At 44.1% G+C, this 23,817-nt stretch overlaps 1 protein-coding gene across 1 annotated transcript in view; it reads left to right on the top strand.

Annotated features, from left to right (window-relative positions):
- The window catches only part of mpp7a (MAGUK p55 scaffold protein 7a), a 123,585-nt gene that overhangs the window by 92,009 nt on the left and 7,759 nt on the right, over nucleotides 1-23,817 (top strand). Inside the window, exons 12-15 of the mRNA XM_070927967.1 lie at nucleotides 10,646-10,816; nucleotides 17,218-17,298; nucleotides 20,998-21,091; nucleotides 23,543-23,651. Of these exons, the coding sequence (XP_070784068.1) occupies nucleotides 10,646-10,816; nucleotides 17,218-17,298; nucleotides 20,998-21,091; nucleotides 23,543-23,651 (455 nt within the window). The remainder of the gene's footprint in view (nucleotides 1-10,645; nucleotides 10,817-17,217; nucleotides 17,299-20,997; nucleotides 21,092-23,542; nucleotides 23,652-23,817) is intronic.

The raw sequence follows: 23,817 nt of genomic DNA, 5'->3' as shown, positions 1-23,817 counted from the left end.
ACTGGGCTGTTGACTGTGCCAGACATAATCCATACAGCTCCATAGCCAAGTATTTTCCAGAGAGTAAAGATACCTACAATGTTACGTGACTCTAAAGGCTAGTATGACTTATCTGCCTTGGGTTTGCCAACTTGGATGATCATTTACGCTCTTGTGGTGATGATGACAATAATAAGGATGGGTTTGATGATGACCTACTATTCAACATTTTCCCAAGATAACTCTAGCCCCTAACTGCAAAATCCAACTAATTCATGTCACTATCAAATTTATTTGGAAGAGAAGCTGAAGATGAACGGTGAAATGATTACCCAAACTATTGTGAATATCCATCACAGTTTACACACGACTTGGATGCACCATACTTACTCTCGTCTTTACTCGTTACTGCGATGTGTAAAATGTTATCATTACCAATAAAAATGACGGCCAAAATGACAAAACCCAAGGACCCAAGTTATAACTGGAATTATCCTTTAACTCATCCATCCTTTTCCCCAACAATTTTCTCATCTCACCCCTTCTGTCATCCTCTGTGGTGATTCTTTGGTATGTGGGCGACATGTGATATACCCCTAAGCGTGTGCCCCTTTCCAGGGGGTGAGTCTGCCATGAAGCATCCAGCAAGGCTGGTTGGCTGACTGGTACACTGGATGACTGCACACTGAGAATGTCTGCGAAAGTCAGCAGCCGCAATCTGGGCGGCCATGGCTCCCTGCGCACAGTAAATGATAGGCTTGGCTGCCACCATCACTGCAGGCCTGGCCATCCACATATGCTCACATCAGATCATGACTTCAGCTCATTCTCACCACTCTCAAAATGTTTCTTTGGGCAGGCGGGTGAAATGCACTCTCGGAAAAGGCAAAGGGCAAGGTTTTGCTTCCACCATTTAAGCATTCTCAGCCATGCCCTGTCGATTTACATTCTGCAGTGTTATCGCATGGTGTGTCATTAGACTAAGAATGTAAGTGTACAATGCTACAAGGCCATTCGGCAATGCAAACCATTCCTGTGGCAGATAGGCACCAGATGAAAGCCTTCCAGAGTGATTTTAGATATCTCTATCATTCTCATATTATCCTCGTTCCCTCTTTCAAGTTTCCCTCTGTCTTCCCCCTCTGCAATTGCCTCTCATCTCAAGGTGCTGGTTCAACTTAAAGTTACAACGGGAAGAGGGCAAAATCAGTAGGAACATTGCCGTGAACACTAACATGTGAAACAAGATGTCAGATAAAGGCAGACACATTTGGCTCCATACTTCAAAACAATCACCGCTCTCAGGCCTTATGTTTCTAGCACGAAACAAGCTTCGCAGTGATCGGTCCTGACTGCTGTTTTGGCTAGTCATTAACTCTGGCTGTGACGCAACATCTCCCTGAGCTGCGTTGCGCTCTGGGAAATGAACACGGTGCTGTAAGGCGAGCCTCATGCAGTGGTAGATGGTGTTATGTATGTTTTGATTTAACCTTGTTTGGCAAAAATGGGAACACGTGAAGGGGCGGAAGGATCCATAAGTGCCTCCAAATGTTCAAGGCATTTTAAACCAAACACACACACACACAGATGCAGCATCACTACCAATTTGAAACCATCATCTTATTTGGATGGCACTCTTGACTCCTTTCAAAAGCTGCCTTAAATTAGATTGAACTGCTTTACTGTCCCTTTAGTAGAATGGTCCCTTTAGTATTTTGTAATGTATTAATATTAAGTAGCCCTTTCTGAATATGTTTCTTTCTGTGAAGTCACAGTGGATGCATCACAGACATGTACCGCAGGCTGTGTCTCACTAGGTAATAATGGATATACGTGTCTTCTATCAAATTAGAAACAGTAGAAATTTTGTGTAGTAGAACGTGAAAGTAGTTTGATAAAATAGTTCTCAAGGTCCATTTTCTAGCTTTTCTTTGGAGCGTTCGACCGCATCTCAAAGAGGTCCAGTTACAAGCTCAACTTCGTCTTGGGCGTCTCCCGCCGAAGTTCCATACTTGGTTCATGTGATAACAACTGAGCCATCTCAGTGACAACTGAACATACTTCACCCACTGATGAAGACCATTAGTTGCAGTCGAAAGCTTTGGAAAAAGCAAGTTAGTGGACCTTGAGTTAGGATTTGTTTATCTTGCCAAATAAATATAGTAATTTTACTTTGAGACACAATAGCAATAACCGCAGAGTAATTCATGCACTTGTATAGCAGTGGAGCTGAGAATTTTTCACAAACATTACACAATGAAATAGAATTATCAGCTATTTCAATTTTGTATGAGAAATTACTAAACTCAAAACTATTTATTTATGGATTCATATGGATTTGTCACAGTGTTGTATACTAGTGTGCTTCTAACACAGATACACAAACCAACTTTACTGTAGCTTAAATTAGACAGAAATTCAGATTTTAACTCTTGTTTTTGTCATTTGTCTGTCTTGTTTTGCTTTTCTAAGATGATGTGGCTGTAGAGTTTGGTAGGTTTCTTCTTATTCTCTCTTTCTCATCCCTCAATTTACTTTTTGTAATTCAAAATATTCCCTAACTGTGACTCATTTCCATTCCTTGCTTCAATTGCACTCCCAGCTGAGGAGATCGAAGGTATTACTTGTCTGACATTTTCCACTGAATAGGCCTTTACTGAAAGGTCACTGGCTGACAGTGTCGCAATGCACAAACAGTAAAACCATTTGTGACTGGTTGCCTTTCATGATTCTTGTGTGTAATGAAAGGTCTACCTCTCACCTCTGCTCTCCATCCTTCTTGTTTTCATTTGGCCTATCTTCTCATGTCAAAGCTAATCGCTCTTAAAGGGGAACATCAGACGTCACTGTCAATTTCTCCTCTTCCAAACTGTGGAGAGTTTCCAGGTTATTTGCTCTTGCATTGTACAAAGCTTCATCATTCACCAGCTAACTTGTCATTTTCATTAGAGTGGACATCGTTTGGAGAATCATTCCTTCACATGTCCAGTAATTTTGCGCCTACTGAACTCACTCATAATACTAAATTATTCAAAGACTTTCAAAAAACATCCAAAGCAATGGCCATGAATGTGGTGGATTGTAAACCTAAATTCAGTTAATGCACATTATTATTTGAAGAATAGCGTTTATTCACACTTTTGTGTAGCCTGCGTTTTGTTAAAGTTAATTCTTTGAATTACTTTTATAGAGAAGAAATGAAGAAGTACATTTTTGTTTATGTTGGTCCTCATTTGCCTAATGTTGATCCTCAGCTGAAGGTCATAGTTAACCTCTCTTCTTATTTATCACTACATCAATGGCTATCACTTTGGACAAAGTGGACACAATTAACAGAAACCAACATGTTAACTGTAACTGTATGTTTTTTCTTGTGTATTTCTATGGATTTGTCCTGTTACCTTTCCAGTCTTTGGTTAAAGGGGTAGGTGCCTTTTGTTCTCATGTCTGACTATTCTCCTTAACATTATGTTGTGCCTCTCTTCTGGCTTCTTCTTTCTTTCTCTTCTCATCACCAGAGGACGCTGACTATAGTAGCGGATTCCAACTAGGTGAGAGATGTTGTCTTCTTCTCTTCCTTTTGTCCTCTGCCCTCCTGATGTGGCCGTTTCATCGATGCAGTGAAGACAGTGGCCAAGATTGTATTAGCTATGTCTCAATTTTCCATGAATGCTTCCCCGACCCTAGCCCTTCCTTCATCGATCACCCTTTGTAGTTCGTGCCATGTTGCTCTCAGAAATAGTTACCTGTTTTCCATAATGTGCTTGACATATTATTTTAAAGCCCAGAGTGATTTTGATACAACTGGTTTATCTTGGACTTCCATGTAAAAACGCAAAGAGTAGTTGTGTAGTGGTACGCTAGCCTACGGTGTGCTATTTCTGCTCCCTTGCTGACAGCATGAGTGCACTGGCAGATCATGTCATGGATTTGCAGAATGTAGTAGTTATCCTGTTCTGCCTGTGCTGTGGGTCTGAAGACATCTTTGAGAATGGTTCTGGATGGATTTGGGTTAAAGGGACGGCTTGTTTTCCCCGCTTTGTTCTGGAGGTCCGGACGAGGGCTGGTCTGGTTGATGTGGTCCCGGTCAGTTTAATGACAATTACCGTGGCCTGCTTTGGTCCTGCAACCCTTTCCAGAGAGCTGCTTCCAATTCTCTGCCTTGTACAGAAAATGTTCCCCATCGTGTTTTTATTACCACTGTCATTTTCCCGACAAATCATAAGGTATCGTCCCTCTGGAGGACCACAGGCCATACTAGCTGGCTCGTACACAAATCCTGTCTGTCCATATCCCATTTTCTTTCATTTCTGTCTCTTTATTTCTTTCTCTGTCTCTCTTCCTCTCTCTTTCCCATTTTGTCTATATTCAGATGTTAAGGTCAAGAGGTGAACTGGCCTCAGAGCTCTCCTTGCACACTACAACATTCAGACTCAAGATTTCACAGGATATCCAGTGCACACGCGAGTTTATAAATAATAAGTTTGATCCATGTCTGCCAAGCTCAATCAGGGTCACTTCCCAAGGCCGAACTATGCCAAACACCAGTCCATTTTTTTTCCACTCCTCTCTGTCCCCTTCAGGCTTGCCCTTACAGTCACCCTGCCTCCTCCATGAGGTCAATGACCTCAGCCTCTCCTCTTCCTCCTTGGTACCCAAACAACATCCAGCACTCTAGCGGGTTAGCAGCATTTCTCGACTCCAGCAGCCCAGAACGAGGTTTAACTGAAATGAGAGAACCTCAGGAGGAGGAGAAGTAAAAAAAATAGTGAGTTATAATAACATCTTCTCTATGAGAGTACTTGCTGCATGGCTTTTCAGCCTGTTGGATGTGGTTGTATGATTTAAAGTTGGCCCGTCCCTAAAAGTTTGAAATCCTAGAACTTACAGATGCTTTTGCAATGCTACTGAGGTTGCATGGGGAAATAAAGGAGGCGGTGGGAGGGGGTAGGCAGTTGTTGTCCTTAGTTTTTGGTTTGTTTTCCCTTCATGCCTCTCTCAGTGATGCAACGTCTGTAAGGTCCTATGCCAAAAGCGATCCTTGAGCACTACTCGAGCACGAGGAAGAAAACTGCATCCAATGATGTCTTCTTAACAGGCCTTTCTAGAAAGCAGTGCTAGGAGACTTTCCTTTCTATACAGAGAATCAAAGAGGAGTTTGGACACCCAGAGCTAATGTTTTTTTGTGCAGAAGACGGACCAAGACATTAGTTTTTCAGATGATCCAACAGTGTACTCAGATGGAGTCACAACCAGAAAATCCATACACTTGCACCGTGATATGGTTGCGTAGCCACAGTGATACTTCATACATCACCAGCATAATCCCCAAAACCCCAAAAGTCACACACTGAACATTCAGAGAAAAAGACAGATGGATGGATGGATGGAAGGCGAGCAAGAAGGTCCAAATAAGTTCAAGCTGAACAAACGGGGGCTGGGATATCCATCAGCCCCTCACAATCCAATTATGTCCAAGTTTTGGAAAAAAAAATGGAAAAGTGTTATAAACTGAAATAAAAAACGCTCCATTTCCAAAATGAGATGAGTTCATCAGGCTGCAGGGTTAATAGTTGTGGACGTGCAGGAGCCAATACATTGGGCTTAGTGAGTTTTTCCCCCCCTATCTGGATCCAAACAGGGAGAAAACTTACTTTATAAGATTGAAATTATACGCATTTTAATATTAATATTTAATAATTGCTGGACGTCCAACATTTGAATAAAATCAGAGCAGGTATACGCACTGGCCTGACCGGTGTGCTTTTATCAGCGTTAGCAATCAACCATTCCAGTTGTTTAGAGAGTCGGAGAAGAGGTGGAATTTCCTTGACTGTGGCTTTGTTGTAGAGCATCGTCTCTGTCTGGACATCCAACTGTTGAGACAAACAGGAAAGCAGGCATTCAGTCGCAGTCCTTTTGGCCCTCAGAAGCCCCTTTTGGCATGTTAGTTAGTTAGATAGTGGCTTCAAGGACTCTAGTAGAAGCAGAAATACTCGTGTTTATGTTTGGATTTATTTCTTTTTTTTCGCCAACACACAAGGCATCAGGCATCGTTTTAAGACGAGACATTCCTGAGCCCAAAGAGCTGTGGGATAAGACGGAGAGGAAAAACAAATAGCGCTGGACACAAATGGACCTCTTGCAGCCAAAGGTCTAGAGCCCTATTCCACCGTATTAGCCTGTAACACTTGGGTTGGGTACCACTTTCCAAAAGGCTTAGTGCGGGGGCTGTGGAAACTACTCCCAGAGCGCGTTCTCCCCAGATAACACTCTAACGAGTTCACCACCGAGGACTTCTACACGTACATATTTCAAATGTCACACCCACGAACTTAGCCTTTTGCTTTCATTGCGTTTGTTAGCAGAGTGAAATTTGACTGAAACTCTCCCTTGTTAACGTCCCTAAAGTCCGGAGGTTGGGTCGGGAACTTTATGTATACACCATTGGGATCTCGTCCAGAAATAGACGTTTGATACAATCAAATACTCCTAAGATCAGCCACGGAGACCACTTAACTACTGTACCATAATCACTTTCACAGATGCCTGTTAGCAGTTGTGTGGAGGGAGCACTTGAAGGACACATGTCTGTCTGTCTGTCTGTCTGTCTGTCTGTCTGTCTGTCTGGATATGTCCACTTCCTTCTTTCCACTTGTTGTCCTTTTAGCATTCTCCTCTCCACCCCTCTCCTGATTTCTCTCTTGATTCCTTTCCTTTCCCCTCCCGATTCCTCTCTCCTCCTCTCTCCTGATTCCTCTCTCCATGGCTCAACTTCTGTCTTTACAAATCAAATCAACAGAAATCTGGGCATGTTTTGCCATAACAGTCTAGCATGCTTCCTTGGATTATGCAAGCAAAGCAAATTGGTGATAAATGAAACAGAACAGTCCCTCTGTCTACCCCAGGCTTTTGTATTCTTTGTCATTATGAGCGGCAACACTCCTCGTCCTTTAATTCACTGTTGGGGTAATAATGGCTGACAGTGTGGAAAGCATCCTCCGCCTCCCTAGCTGCCTACCATGAGCCTTTCTCATCCCTTCCAACCAAGCCAGTAATGGGCACGCATAATGAGCCCGAGAGAGCCGGTAATGCTTCCCACATTTGGTGCCCACGAACGGGACTAAGTGTTGCAGCGTTAAACCGCAGCGTGCGGCATCGAGCCGAGAGAGTATTACTCACTTAATCTCCAGCTGCCATGCCTGGTTAATTCCATAGATGCCGTCTCCATTAGTCCAGAGGAGAGAGGGCCCCCACTGGGACAGCCAGGATGGCACTGGAGCTGTCAGCACAATCTCCTGTAATTAGGCCACGGGCCCCAGATGCCGGCCCCCATTGCACTGGGGCCTCATAACAGGTGGTTTCACTATGAGCCTTTTCCTCTCTCCCTCTCTGCACCAAATGAAGTTTGATTGGAGGGAAAATGGCAGTCATTTTTTATTCTTCGCCGTGTTGTCATCTCGCCGATCGCCTACGCGTGACGTCTGGAAGACCTGATGCTTGTATTGTTCTCAGGCTTCTCCTCTTTCAGACGCCCGTTGGCAAATGCATGACTTGAGTCTATTTGAGTCATCTGTTATTTTTTATGAACATTCATCTTACTGCACTGTGCTTTTTCCTTTCTTTTACAGGTGCGGGTTTGTAGCACTTCACAGGATGTTAGTGTCCGAGTGGGCAGTTTGTATTCACAGTTTGCAGAGGCCTCCGGGCGCTTTCTTTACGCACATGCTGAATTTCCTACGTGGCTGTTAGATATTATCACTGTGGAAAATGGGCTTGAAGGACTGCTGGCGACTTTGAAACAATTGTGTGTGTATGTCTGTGTGTGTGTGTGTGTGTGTGTGTGTGTGTGTGTGTGCGTAGTCACAGCTTGTGTTTACACTGTGCTAAATATGCTCATCTTTTTTTTCATGTTTCTGTTTCACTGAAAGAACTTTGAATCAAAGTGTGTGTGTGTGTGTGTTAGAGAGAAAGAGTGAGAGACTGTGTGTGTGTGTGTGCGTACACACACGTTTTCAGTTGCAGTTTTGGCAATTACCTAGTCACAGCCTGGTGCACACCATTAGGAGGTGCGTGTGTGTGTGTGTGGGACTTAAGCAAGGAAACTTTAACTCCATACCCCAAGACACAGAGCGCTCTTTTGCAGAAAAACACACCAGGACATTGCCACCACTCATTCCAGGGAAATTCAAAACAGAGCTGTTGTCAACAAACTTCATTTGTCCTGTCAAAACATTAAAAGAGATATTGGATCTCGGTGCCAGACATATCATACATTCCTTTTTCTACTAGTAAGCTTTGTGCTTGGATCATCCTGTGACAAACATGTTGGTGTTCCAACATACCCAAGGCTTTTCATGACAAACAGGCTTTCTTCGCTTGAACAGGACTTGAGTCATTCCTTAATTCTGGATCAGATTCATTTCCATCCCCTCCTGTCAAATTCAGTCTCCATCAGTTCTGAGGACGAGACGATTGTTGGGGGGTTTTGGTGAGGGGATGGGATGCTGCTCGCTGCTGCATGAGGCTGAAATGTATTTACCTTAGGCGGCGCTGAAGGGGAGGGCAGGAGAATTCTCCCCATTATTGGAATGAAGCGGTCTAAAAAGGTTTAAGGGATCTTGAGGGGCACTAGATCACCGAGGGCCCCCCTCAGCTGAGGGAGGCCATTTATATTAACTGTTGAGCCTCGTAATGAAACCCTGTGCACCTGCCTCTCCTGTGGAAAGTAGCAGAGATTGCCTTTGGCCTGAGCCCATGAGATGGCAGTTTGTCATACTCTAAGACAGATGGCTTTACTAGTATTACTTAAAGCCTAATTAGCCTGTAGTGTGTTTACATTGTGATAATGATTGACCAGAGTTGGGGTTTTTGGGTTTGAACTTGACTGCTCGCTTTCAATAGGATATCACTGACATTATACTTTTAATGTTTATTGTAATGATGTAAACCCTTGTGGATATTGGTTACAGTTTGATGTCTTTACAGGAGGAATGCAGATGAGCGGCGTGTGTTTTCCACTGTGCGGCAGAGGCTAATACTCCTTGGGTGGGGGTAGGAGGGGGTGAGGGTGCTGAATGAGTAGATTAACCACAAGAGAAATGGCACAGACGACGTAAGCCGCAACTTGCCCACAGTGGAACAAAGTCTGCCCTAGATGTTCAGTGTAACACTATATTCAGTACTCGGGTGCGAGTGTACGCTCATATGTATACACAAGTTCATGCAAAAACATTATTATTCTGCTCCAATGACTTACAGTGTGTTTCATTTGTAACTCAGCAGAGGTCCGTAGCTTCGTCCCCTTATTAAGGGACTGTTTGGAAAAGAATGCAGACTCTCTCTCTCTCTCTCTCTCTCTCTCTCTCTCTCTCTCTCTCTCTCTCTCTCTCTCTCTCTCTCTCTCCCTCTCCCTCTGCTGCATGTCTGCACAGCCCCACAGTGGTTTGAAAATGTTGTGGAAAGTATTAAGGGGGGCGGCGTATCAACTCCCGATTCTTCTCTCAGTCCATAACTTTCATGCTGCCTGCATCTTGCATCATATTTTTGAGTTCATTAATTACTGATTAAAAACTGAAATGATGAAAGAGAAGGCTGAAAACAACCCATGACCGTAAGCAGAAGTAGGATATTAGACGTCCCGAGTTCTGGAGGTTTGCCTCTTCTTAGGTTCAACCAACGTCTGCCATAAATATGAAACCTTAGTTCTCAAATTAGGGGTAAATGTCTCCTTTTGATACTGTCATAGATCATCAGATCAAGGCACTCTTGGATCGGTATGTTAACAAGCCTTTGTGGCGGCAGTCCGGGGACACAGCGTACGGCATAAACCAATCAGAGATGACGGCTGTTGTAAAGTGACCCGTACACACAGGACAACTGTTCCTTTCGCGGGCAGCCAAAGAGCCCTATGTGGCACACACACCTCACCACTATCTAAATTTGCTATGTGAATCAATTGCAAATCGTAGCCTGACAGTTATGTGAACAACCATTAACAAACTAGCACAAATTCACATCCTGTAGCAGTCGATTACATGAAAAGAACATAGAGTTTCTTCCGTTTCACACAATGTACTCTGGCGCAAAAATTTGGCCCCGAGAGGCCACAAGATCCCAGACAAAAATATAGCAAAAAAACAAGGATGAGTCATTCCTACCTTGATTAAAAAGGAAACATAGTTGATGGGAACACATCCAATAGTGTTTTATGTAGCTTTACACAAAAGCCTCAAAACCTCACCGCAGTTTCCAAGAGATATATGTGTATGCACAAAAAGGAGAACATTTAAATCCACTACATGTTACCAGGGGAAAATGTGAATCAAGTGTTTGAGGGTGATATCCAGGCAAACTGTTTGGCAGAGCGTCACGCTGTTCTTCTTTCACCTACAGCAAAGATAGCTGTCATAAAACGGAGCTGCACAATACAATATGAGGTATTGGACATCGAGCTGCAGAGGTGTTTGCCAAGACACTGAAACGACCGTAAATTGCATTGCACAGCTGCAGGCTTATGTGCACATACAGTTGTGTCGGAATTCAGACGGCCCTCATAGACACACGTACTCACACAAAACAGTTTTATTTGGGTGTATTTTAGATTGATGTGTTTCTTTTTTCTGTCCCCTTTTCCTTTCGTCTGTTGTCTCTTCCTGACCTCCAGCTGGGTTCAGGAGAAGCTTCCGTCTCAGCAGGAGGGACAAGAAGACCAACAAGTCCATGTACGAGTGTAAGAAGAGTGAAATGTACGACATGGCCGACGTGCCCACGTACGAGGAGGTGACCCCGCACCGCAGGCAGAGCGGTGCTAAACACAGGCTGGTGGTCCTCGTAGGTGAGTAAAGAGCTGGACTTTATCAAAAAAAACAATGCCTCTGATGTCACTGGCTCACACTTTGTTGTGTGTGTGTGTGTGTGCACGCACGGGGGGGGGGGGGGGGGTTCTATTACTGTTAAACTTGGCACCATAGATTTTAATAAACCCCCCCCCCCCCCTCCCAGCATGGTGACAAATACAGATCACAGTGTGTGACTCAGAGTTTTGCAGCTCCAGAAGCCCCAGGTGGCCTGGCCTTGCCCTCCCACGACCCCCAACCCAGAAATGAGCTGGGACTCCCCCCCCCCGCAGTTCAACCTGGGCCTCCTTAATTTAGACTTTTAGCACTCCGCGGAATCGACGGAGCCGAGCTCATATTAATCAGTCACATTTAGTGCTTTCATTCACGGCACCTCGCTCTCAATGTCCTTTCAATTTTTCGAGCCGATGGAATTGTTAACACTTGCCTCCGAGGAGCAGGTATTGCAAAGCCCTCCAAAGAGCTTTATAATGTGCCAAGGTCTTGAAATGAATTTAGCGGTTTCTCATTCTGTATTTGTGGTTGGGAGGACGAGCGCTGCCAGTGAACGGTGGAACAAAATGCTAAGCCAGGTGCAACAGTAAAGACTTAAATCTTTCTCAGGACCAACTGTACCATCGGTGAGTTCTAGGCTTTTCCACGTTTTCCCTTTTTAGGTTTGTTACTCAAAAAAATGACAAGAATGTCCCAGACACAGATGGAACAAAACATTCCCTAAATTTTCTGTGTGATTCCTTCCAATCTATTTCCATTCATCAAGAATGAGAACTCAAAAGTCTGTTCCACTCTTTTCATTTCACATATTCCATAACAGTTTTTAAACATTTGTGAGGTTAATTTAGAAATGAACAGGTCTCAAGGTCTTTTTTTTTTTTTTTCCCCCCTCACGCATGCTCTCTGTAGAGGTGTGCTCCTGGCCTGATTGACCAGGCCTTGGTTAACTTAAATACGCCCCACAGAGCATGGACTTCATCAGACGTGCGGCTAATTAGCGAGCCCATTTTCCTGCCAGCGTGTCACAGCCTTACACAGAGGATGCTGAACCGCTCCCACCTGTCATGCTAATGTAAATATTTTCAATTAACTTCCATAATTTGGAGGACAACCTATGGACAATTTCACACGTAACGAAGCGGAGGGCCAAGGAGAGATCTGCTTTATGTTTCTCGGCCTCCGTCTCTCCTCTCTTCCTCTCCCCGGAGTCTCTTGATTTTTCTTATTCGGTTGTTTCTCCTCAACGCTTTTCTGTCCAACGGCTCTTCCCTTTTCATGTTATCCAGGGGTGAGACATTTTATTCCTCAATGTAAAGGCATGAGAAAATCACTTTTCACTAGTAGTATCTGCTCTTCATTTAATCTATCGGAGCGAGTTGTTTAGTTTTAAAAACTCAGCCCAAGTTATGAGTCCTGGCTGCAAACTCCCCCTGGCCTGCACTCCGCCCTTTTTCAAACCCAGCAATTGACGTTTCACAGCACATTTTCAGTTTACAATAATGGTGGCAGATTTACCACTAAAAAAAAAGTTGTTTTTGAAACAATGGGTTGTCTCGCATTTCTAGCCACTGATCGTCGATCTTGAAATGACAACCGTCACAGATTTTATCAGCTGTAGCCGGCTAGATAATGAAGCATTAAATCCACCAGTTGGTTGAATTCCGTGTCTTTAGCTGAGTTTTTAATGTTTCCAGCTGATTTGTATTAAAATGAAAATCCTGTAAAAGGGGCCTTTTAAAGATCCCCTCCAGACACTTATTTAAACATATATACAAATCGTCTTCTTGGAACAGTAATGTGTGTCTGGTAAGGTGTTTTTTTTTTCCACAAAAAAAGTATAATTTCCACATTAAAATCCTTAAAAAAAAAAAAAAAAAAGCATCTACCCCAACTGGCTTGACTAAACTATGAATATGCAAATTTTGTTCAAGTTTTCCTGCTGGACACAAGATGTCTCCTACTTCCCTGTAAAGTCCATTCTCAGCGTATGTGGGCCGGCCGCTTCAAGTTTCCACGTCACACTTGTATACGATGCAAATTGGACCAAATCTTGCTGTAGTGTCAAACTCTGCACTCACATCGTTCTGCACAGTGAAGCTCAAACATCCAACTGTAGGAACAAGAAGGAAAACAGATTTTTGAGTGGAGGGGGACTTTAAACATGCACTGGGATGGATACATACGCGGTATCATGCTATCAAGAAACAGCATTGTTCCAGTATTGCAGTGTAGAGCTAGTTAGTCCTGGTATTAGTGTAAGATCTGACTGTTGTGTCATTCCAACAGAACCCTGTTTGGCTGCTTAGTTTATTTATTTATAGAACAGAGCTGCTTGATTTACCCTAAACTTTCTGATAGCATCCAGGACCGGCCGCCACAACACGTAACATGTAACCCCGTATAATAACAGAGTTGGCTAATGATATGCTGCTTGGCCTTGGAAGTAGCTTCTTTTCTACTGTAGGTAGAAAGCTAGTTAGCCTGCTGACCACTGCAACTTATCCTAGAGCAGATAAACACACTGTTTAATCCATTCCTTCTGCTCTTGTGTTTTGGGTTAGAAAAGTAAAAGACTACTTTCCAGATATTTAAATCACGAGTATCGCTCTCACATCTCAGCCTGTTTAACATGTGGAGAAATCCTTTCAGGAATGCCTGAAGGTGTCTCTTCATTACTGTGGACGCACAGGTCCACGGTACCCGCTAACGAATGACCGGCTGCCCACCTCTTGCACATGAATGGAGCACAGAGTTGAGATCTGTTTCAAGACAAATCAAGATGCTTATCTGGGGGGTTTTATACATTTTACATCAGCCAATAAAAATAGATTTTTACATACTGCATGCATAGTTTGACTAAACCACCGATGGTTTTGAAAGAAATGTGATTATTTAACCTGACAAAATGCTGTGCTGATTTCCACATTTCCTTGTAACTTGACACGCTGAGATTTTGATGAATTGAACGTTTTTAGTTTGTGGTTTAGCCTTATTTCAAATACAGTGATGGCTAAGTGAATGTTTACATGGTATCCAAATATATAGAATTAGAACTCTATTTGAAGACTTCCCTCCTGTTCAAAATGTAGTAGCAGTGCATTGTAAATGATCTGTGGTTACCACGCTGCACCACTGTCATCCTTTTAAATGTGGTAGCAGCTAAGCCAGCACTATGTGCAGCGCTGTAATATGCCCTACCCTGGATGTGAGGCACGCTGGGAGGGTTGAGGCTGGGTTGAGCCTCTGTGGCCCATCGGGCCTCGTGGGGCCCGGCCTCGGCCTCTCGGCACAAACTGCGCTGCGATGTGCTCCGCCCTTGGCCTGGAAGTTATTAAGCCTGCGATATTAAAGGCAACTTTTCTAATGAGTGCGGTAATGAAGTCTGACACTTTTACTGGCACAGCGATCTGCGAGGCCAGGAGTGCCACAAGAGGGCCAGCGAGAGAGACAAATGGAGAGGAGAGAAAAACACATAAACACAATGTAAATACTGTAGCTTAGTCCAGACGATTTGGAAGAGTTATGCCTTTTTTTATTGTGCCGTTCAGATTTATAATGTTGCTGTTGTATCGGGGCATTGTTTAAAACAAACAATGCACAAAGAGGTGGCGTGTTTAAGGTCAGACACTGGAACGGGACCACAGGGCACTGCTTGTGCTTGTAAAAGACCTGGTGGTGGGCATGTTGGGCCCCCTTGGCAGGCGGTGGCACAGCTATAATACACTTTAATCGCCATCTAAGCTATTCTGATGAAGGCCTGCTGCCATGCATCATTGATATCACAAGTGGCAAGCGAGGGAGTGATGTACAAGGTGAAAATGGCTTTACGAGCGTGCAGAAGTGGGGCCGTTAGTCATACCACGGGTAGCGCAAGCGGCTTTGTTGCCCCCCCCCACCCCCACCCCACGTGCCCAGGCCCTGATGTCCACACTCAGATTCAAGCAAACAAGCATGCGTGGAGGTTTGTGGCCTGCCGGGAGGACTGTCTGCACCACTGTGATAGGGCTCATAAAAGAGGCTCTATGTACCACGCTCTGCCACCTTCAGCACCTATAACAACACTGCTCCACAGCCGTGTTCAAACAGCGCCGCTGCATTCCTCCCGCGCTCCCCGAAACAAATTCAAAATGAACTCCATTTCCTCATCTTAATAAATCACCCACACTTTCAACCCCCAGGTTCTCCTGACTTTTTTCTCCCCCCTTGCTGAAAAACTCCCTCTCCCCACCTAAGATTGATTGCTGTCTTCGCTTGGCCATGTGCTTGTTTATGCGAGACGGTAACCACAAAATGCCTCGCGCCGTCCGTCCAAAGAGGGCCGGGGGTATTTTTCTCTATTTTCTTTTTTTTCAAATTCACAGCAGAGTGTGTGTGAGCGCACTGAGGAAACAGCTTTTATCACTTACGGCGGTCGCACAATAGGACCCAAACCATGTGTTGCTGGGTGCAGAAGCAAAGGGAAAGCGTGGGGTGTGAATTTGTCCGTGTGTGAAGGCTGCCAGTGTTCAGAGATTAGGCTTAAAAGAAGCGTGTTGTCCGCACCTATTTATCAGGTTGTGGATCACAAAACCTTCCTGCCTCACACCAGATGAAATGTAGAGGAACAGCGCAGATAGCACGGAGAGGAAACAGGAGCACTCTTTCTCTTAAAAATACAGAGCTTGTCCTTTTCAACATTTTTTTTTTCTCTCCTCCTCCTCCTCCTCCTCCCTCTCCGTCTCTTTCCACCTAATCCGCATCGCTGAGTGAACTCATTGTCCGTTTGTTTTAGAGGAGCGGCCTGCTAAACACATTTGCCTGGAGAAACGAATTTCCAATAGAGTTCGATGCGATTGTAGTGCCTGCCCAGAACGCCAGGCATGCGAGGAATCTCAAGCCCAGATCAAGCGCCGTCTCTAACTGTCCACACACAGTGCTGTGCAGAGCCTGCGGTAGAAACACTGAAACGCCGAGCCGTGCACTTGTAACTCCAAAACTGATTTCTTGTCCAGCCCGTCGGAGACATTGATGCCAGTCGGTTCAAATTAGGATGATGTAGCGCCCTGGTAACAACCACCAAAATACTGGAAACTGGCTTTCAGAGACAGAGAAGGGAGAGGAGAGAGCCTGTCAGAGAAGAGAGAACATTTGGATATTGATTCGGTGGCTTCCAACAAACTAAAACCAGTGTAAACAAGGCTCTTAGATAAAAACAACATCTTTATCTCTGCATCTGCAGCTACTAACTGCATTTCTGCATGAACGTAAGGCCATATACTGTATGTTTATATCTGTTAAAAAAAATATGGCAGCTTTGGGAACTGTGTTGGTGTTCCTTAATATCAAAATTAAATTAAATGAGTTTGATTGAACTTTACCATCTCCACATGTTGGAGAGTTGGCTATTAAGTGCTGGAGGGATGCTCCAGCCACAGATGAATCAACAGTCAATAATCCGATATTTTCTCCTGCTCTTCCCCTCTCCAAGCTATTGCGTCAAGTTTCCCCACTGGGGACGGGATGGAAAATGCAGCTGACTTGTGACAACACGAGAAAAGGCTTCCTTACGTCTACTGTGCACCTATATTGGAGGTTTAATGATCTGCCAAACTGCAATGAGACAGGAGCTCGTTGAAAACGAACTGCAACTGTAGACTTCCTGTAGCGTTGTCATATTAAATCAATTGTCTTTGCTCGAAGAAGACCTTTACTGCGTTGATTGTGTTTTAATAGGGTATGAAATTGAATTCACACCGAGGTGAATTGATTTAATGTTACATAACAGATTTTTCCCTTTCTTAGAGGAAAGAAACAGCGACACTGGTCTTGAAGTACAGTAAGCACAGTCACTGTAACAGAAAATTGTTACATGAAAATGAAAATGCACAAGATGAGATTATTGATTATTGATGCCGGAGGACAAATCTATCTAGATGCTGTCAAGTTGCATCATGGGAAGTGTAGGATCCAGTGTTTTTGGAACTTGTGGGGATATCTTTGCCTCTGCTGCTTCAATTTATTTTCTTTTTATTGATTTTGTGTCTTTTGGGTTTCTTTTTGTCTCTTTCGAGTCCCTCAGCTTTATGGAAGTGATATGTTTTGATATTGCATGATAAATCTGTTACATGCCTGTCATGCTTTTATGTGATCGGTATATAAAAACATCATTTGTAAAGTCTGTATTGGGATAAAAAAAATTGTATCATGTTCTTTTTCACTGCAGACATTTTGACTTGTCAAAGTAGGAAAAGTACAGGTGTTACTAATAACATGAACCGTGGCTGTCTACATTAAGGGAAGAGGGGGGGAGACACTTGCATGGCAGTGTCTCTGGCCTCACTGGAAGAGGGCCGGTGATGGATTCTGTGACTTCTGTCATATTAATGATGTGTTTGTGTTTGTGCAGGACCCACGGGAGTTGGCTTGAATGAGCTTAAGAGGAAACTGTTGATCTCTGACCCCCAGCACTTCAGTGTGACCATCCCACGTAAGTTCATCTCACTAAGGTTAGGTCAGGCCCCCGTTTTGTTGCATGTGTGCCTGGGGTCGAATCCAGCATTAGCTGAGAATCTTCCAGGAGATTCCATTTGTCTTCCAATCTTTCCTCTCTGCGTGTTTCTACTTTCTTATCTGTGTGTGTGTGTGTTTGTCTTATGTGTGAAGGTGTGTTTTATACATTGTGTCCGCCACAAGCCTTTTACCAGACCGTGGTTTCAGATCTGCAATTCATTGGCAAGGAACTTTTAAAGGGAATGAAGACACCGTTTGGCTTTCTCCACAGGCTGCATTCACAGCAGCTTATAAGAAAGCCAGGTGGACTGCGGGACATCAGATAAATGCAACAGCACATTCTGTTCAACCTACAATAAAAATACTTTAAATGACATTGTATAATAGGCTGACAAAACTTTTGAATATTTCAAAATGTTTAAATGTTTTAAGATAATTCAAAGTCAATCGGGAATCAGTAGCACCCAAACCAAAATGCTTTTATTCTCGTATTCTCGCCATGTTTCCTCTTTCTTTTTAATCTTAAATGTAACAGAATATAACAGAGTATACGGTACGATCAAGAAACAAACGTTTTTTTGGCTTCTTTTTACTGCAGCAAAGGAATACGTTTTTCAAGATTTTCTTTTTGGGGGCATTTTTGCTTTTATTTTGACAGTGAGTAGAGATACAGACTGAATGATCCCTAGCTGGAATTGAACCAGGGACGTTGCATGCATCTCAACCCCTTGGCCACCAGGCAAAAACTCTTATCACTGAGCCTCATTTCTATATTCTGTAAATGGAGTTTGGCTCGCTCTCTAGTTGAAAACAAACATGTCTTGCCGTAAGTGAGCTCTCAGTATAACTAGTGTAACCTCAGGACAACTTACTGTAAACATAAAGATGCTCAGGAAGATAAAATAAGCAAAAGAGAAGAAGACACTTCAAACTAAAAAAAAAAAAAAGAAGTCTGCAGCGTTTTCAGCATTTATCTTTATCAGTGTTACCTGTTGGTTCTCTGGAGGAAGCAGCCTCCTCAAACAGTAAATAACTGACACTAACAGCTGTGTTGTCATGGTGATTTGTTGCCTCCCTCTCTGCCCTTCTGAATCCATTTGTGCCCAAGAAGCCTCTCGTACATCTGCACACCAAGACAAACACATTGAAAACACATTCTGAGAGAAATGTAAGCTCACAAGATGCCAGATTAAATTCTGACCACACAGCGCCCCCGGTGCACCCTGTGAGTTTTTCTTTTTTAGCAATAAATCAAAATAATCACTTTAGGTGAAGGATGTTTAGCTTTCTTGTTCCAGTTTAGTTTTCACAGTGTGCGAGTGAGCCTGTGCTGTTTGAGCAACGATGGTCCGGTCTGAGACACACACACACACACACACACACACACACAAAGGGAGCTGTCTGGCAGTGAGTAACACCCAGGGCAACTCTCAGGCAGCACGGCCGGCCCTCTCAAGGCCCAGGCAGTTGTTCCTCTGCCTGTGTAATTGTCAGCTTTTCACAGTCTGCCTGACAAGCTCCGAGTGATGGAGGAAACTGCCGTTTTTCTACCTCCTGAAGACATGCCATTCCACTGCTTCACGAATTGGCACCAAGCTCCTCGCCCTCCTTTCTTTCTCAGTTTATTTCTCACTTTCTGTCTGTCTTTTTCTGTCTCTTTCCTCTGCTGCCTCCTCCCTTTTTCCTCCTTCTTTAAGGACCCAACGACAGCTTGCCATAATTCTGAACACCATCCAGTTCAGCTGCAAACGTCTGGCCCTCCAAGCCTTGCAAGCTTTTTTACTTTTTTTTTTTTTTTTTTTGCACTTCTGAGATGTCCCAAAGCCAGCATGTTGGGACAAATAAATCTTTTTGATTTATACATTTAAGCAGGGCAATGGCGTTAGTAATTGCGTAGTTACCATCTGGGGCTTGGAGGGAAACTGCGACATGAGTTTGAGGAAATATGAGGACCGCTGGTATTAATTGCCGTGTTTGTTTCATGCCGTGTGGCATAATGGATGCGTCCCAGTCGAAGTCTGACACTTGAAATGTCACTGGTATTAAAATCCCATCGATGGGGCTTTTGTTTCCACGAGGCACGTTAATTGTTCTCAAATGTGACCTGCGAGGCTGTGTTTAATCGAGCCCAGACAGCCTGATTCTGACCCATATAGAAGACGTATGGCACAAGTCCTGGCTCTCATTGAGAGGAAAGAGACTCGGAAAGTATCTCGTCTCCCTCTTTTTCTTTTTTTTTTTTAATGTTTGATTGCTGCCAATGGACACATGGATGTGTTTAACACTTGCTGTTGTTTCGGATTAAGCCCAAAAGCGTTACCCCTTTTTGTTAATTTGAAAACCGGAGCTTTGGAGACCACCGGCTTGTGGCCCCGGTTAAGCTTTTCTTCTCCCTCTCTTTCTCCCTGTGCTTGTCGCTGTAAAATGTAAACCAGCCTTTTAAGAAACACAAGGAGCATTGCAATAAGCCATTAGAGTAGGGGGTTAAACATTTTGATTCCAGTCCAAGTTTACTGATATTTTCCATGATTTGGGATTGAACGGATGCACATTCTTTTGTTGCACCATAATTATTTTCTGTGCCACAAAACAGATGCCAAAATAAGGCACAGTGGATGGTGTCGGTGGAACTACCGTGGGGCTGCTTGGCACTGTGTCTTACACGTTTCTGAATGGGAGGTATAAGTACATGTTATCTTATGACGAGGCTGTTTTGGCCTTGTGCTCGTGTTTTTCCCCTACTGTTGTCTTGGGCTGATGACAGAAAGACATTGATCTTCCTCAGTGTCTTCTCCACCACAGTTGGATTTATGTCCGTCTCTCCTTCTCAAGCAAGTGACACGTTGTATAAATCACACCATTGGTTTTCCATGAACCCGGTAGATCGGTCTGGACCATAAAAAGGAAAGGCACTGGTCCACTACCAGGGCACAGCCTCAACACATGCTGACGAAAACGAACAACTCAGAGGAGAGCAAAGCAGAGCTTTACAGGCAGTTTTGGTTGCAGGTGATAAAAGTTAAATAGTTTGTTTTGGAGCTGGTCGGAGTGTCTGACGGGTGTACACTTCTCCCCTCTGACCTTTTCAAGCACTCCTGAAACGAGCCGGAGTGCGAGTCGACCCCTTGACCCTTACAAATCCACCAACGCCGCCTGCTCACGTTCCCTCCACGTTGCCTCCCCCCCTCCGCCCACTTTACAGCGGCTTTACAGTTTATGGCCGAGTAAATGTAGAGACTTGATGTTAATGAGAGCTCCCAAACTCAATTACCTTACAGCAGCTAACACTGGCGGCTAACGCCACGGCTTCTGTTTCTGCAGGCACTGCAGCCACATTACAAGACAGACATTTAATAAGACACAGTAAACCTCTGCTGAATGTCAGTTAAGTGTCTGAGTTTAGTGCTACAGCACTACAGGTTGTGTATTTTATGGTGCTATTACACAATAATATATACAAGGGTTGGCATGGCCCAGCGTGCTGCGTTTCAGACTTCCAGCGATGTTAATAAGGGGCTCACTTCAGATGCTTTCAGCCCCAACAGTGAGTCAGACAGTCTGGGTTTGAGGCAATCACTGCTTCTCTCTCCTCTCTCTCTCTCTCTCTCTCTCTCTCTCTCTCTCTCTCTCTCTCTCTCTCTCTCTCTCTCTCTCTCTCTCTCTCTCTCTCTCTCAGACACCAGTCGGGCCAAGAGGAACCAGGAGAACGACGGCGTGGAGTACCACTTCATCTCCAAACATCTCTTTGAGACAGATATCCACAACAACAAGTAGGCGCAACTCTGTCTCGCATGAGTAAATGAAATAAAAGACTAATGAGAGACCCAACAAACTGTTCAACTCTTGGATTCTAAACTTTATACAGTGTACAGTGTACAACTTTAAAAGCATAAAACCTGCCTCTGACACAATGCATTTCCAATTAAAACACGGTGCACACAGCAAAGTTTAAGGAAAAGCAATTGGAGAATATGAGAATAAAGTCTTAATATTTTAAAAACAAAGTCGTAGTTTTGAGAAAAAAGTCAAAATATCAATTTTTTTTGAGGAAAGGGGGCATGGTATTATGACGTTTTCTTGTAAAACTACGACTTTTATCCCATAACATTACATTTTCTTAAAATGTTTTGACCTTTATTCTCAAAATCTAATTTCAGTCAGTCAAATAATGATTTTACAAATGTATTAGTTTTTTTTTATTTATTGATTAATTGTTGAGTTAATTCAATTACAATGACATTTAACATAGAGAAGCAGCAAATCCTCACGTTTGAGAAGGTGGAAGTGGCGAATGTTTGGCATCAACTTTCTACCTCAGCTAATAGACTAATCTTTCAGCTCTAATCACATTTGAAGGAATTACATGTATTCCATTCACATGTATACAATATTCAATGTAGGTTTTTTTTTTGCTGTGTGAGATTTGAGACCCCTCACCCTAATGGAAACAACAGAGTCCCTCTCTATCTGTGCTCTGGACCACTGAGAGGCAGTGCAGCAGTGAAAGCAGCAGCAGCCCGACTGCTCCAGCACTTGCTGCCACTGTTGAAACACATCCTCCCCGCTGTCGTCTGTGTGTCTCTGAAACCGAGTATGAGCTGGTGTTGACAGGGCCCGGCCCTGTGTTGGTAACGGATCTCCAGACAGTGGCCCCAAGGTCTCCTGTCTCCGCTTCCTCCTTTCCTTAGGCGCTCTCGCTGAATCCAGCCACACCACGGGCCCGCCTTGACATTTGCGGCCAACAAATTGAAATGCAAGTTGTAATAGTCATAAGAATGATTGATGCCATTCTGCTGGTCTCACACGAGCTGGAAAGGGGGGGGGGGGGTTATACTGTAGGGTGCACATGCAAAACATTTACACACGCAAACACACGCATCTACTGCTTATGACATAGAGGGAAGCCTGTGGTGGTGAGTGCATATAGAGTGTCAGAGCATGCAGAGAGGAGAAGGGAAGGCGGGGGGGGGGGCAGTATATTTAGGCCATGTTGCGGTGTAGGTCGAGGCATGCAATGTTTTTCAGGGAGTCGGAGGGGTGAGTGACAGAGCTGTGATGTGGGGTGGATGCGTGGGACACTACCACGCTGAAATTACAAGGCAGCAAAGTAGACGAGGAGTGAGATGAACTTGTTTGCGTTGTGCCTCGTTGCATGCAGCAGAAACAATGCACCCGTGCAGAAATGAAAGGTCTCTGAATTGGGGCCACAACAACGTGTGTTTAGCTTGAACAACTTTCCCAAGGGAAGCCCTGTTCTCTGTCAAAATGGCAACAGTCCATCGCTCTCGATATAGCCAAAACCTCCGCTGGCATGCCTTCCTGTAATCTATATACCTTCTCCTCTGACGACAAACGGCGCAGAATGCTGTAAGGTGTGAGGTTTTTTTTAAACACAGGCTACTGTAAGCTCTTCAATGAATTTCCCATAACCAAATATGAGGTTTGTTAAAGACTTAAGCCTCCCTTCCTTTTAAAAAAAGAAAATGCTGAGTAAAAATTTCTTACATGGGCAATTATCATAAAACGTTCTTTTTTACATGGCATCAGTCACAGCGAGGCAGTCATTCTGTCCGACACTCTTCAAGAGCAGACTGCGAGCATACCACGCAGTCCTATTAGCTTCAAATTCTTTCCACGTCGTTACTCTCCCCGCTGCCTTTTTTCCCTCCTTGTTTTCAGCTAAAAATACACTGGTGGCTTTCTTTTTTCATGACAACTAATGTGTGTGAAAGGGGGGAAGATTATCTGGTGGAAAAGTGTTTGTTTGCTTGTGCATCACGCACATTGCTTGCAGGGCTAAAAATGCTTGTGGATTCAAGGTTTTGGCATTCAGGAGCTCTGTGGTCGTCCTGGAACAAACAGGTGAACTGATTGAAAAGGGTAGCGCAGGAGATTATATAAAAACGATCTCGGCCAAAAGGTCTGGTTTTTAAGTTCTGCTAGAGAAATGCTATCTTCAGGTCTGTCCGCGGTTTGAAAGAGTAATCCTCCTGTCTCTGTGGATTTGAAGGGTTTTTATACGTCATTATTTCTAACATGAGTCTCAGGAGCGTGCCGACGCCGTCGACCACATTAGGACGAGACTCTACCGTTACTCCCAAGGGACATCAGGAGCGTTTGCATTAAATCCAAATCCCGGCACAAAAAAAACAATCACAAAAGGTGCTCAACGATCTTCTCATCTCTTCTCTCTTTCAACCTCTTTCCATCTCGCCTCTCAGGTTCATCGAGTATGGCGAGTACAAAGGGAACTACTACGGAACAAGCCTAGACTCGATACGCTCTGTCCTGTCCAAGAACAAAGTGTGCCTCTTGGATGTCCAGCCTCACGTGAGTGACCCTTCCTCTCCGTACCATTCTGATCTCACCACCTTCCATCCCTCACTTCCCTTGTGTTTTTAGCCCTCTGTAACCTCTGCCCCTACCTATCTCGGAAGCAGATCTCTCTCTCTCTCTCTCCCGAGGCCTTGGTTGCTTACTAGGTTACCAAAACAGG

The sequence above is a fragment of the Enoplosus armatus genome, chromosome 21, assembly GCF_043641665.1.
Source record: "Enoplosus armatus isolate fEnoArm2 chromosome 21, fEnoArm2.hap1, whole genome shotgun sequence".
Taxonomy (NCBI): domain Eukaryota; kingdom Metazoa; phylum Chordata; class Actinopteri; order Centrarchiformes; family Enoplosidae; genus Enoplosus; species Enoplosus armatus.
The sequence above is the reverse complement of the archived record's forward strand: the minus strand, read 5'-3'. Positions and strand labels throughout refer to the sequence as shown.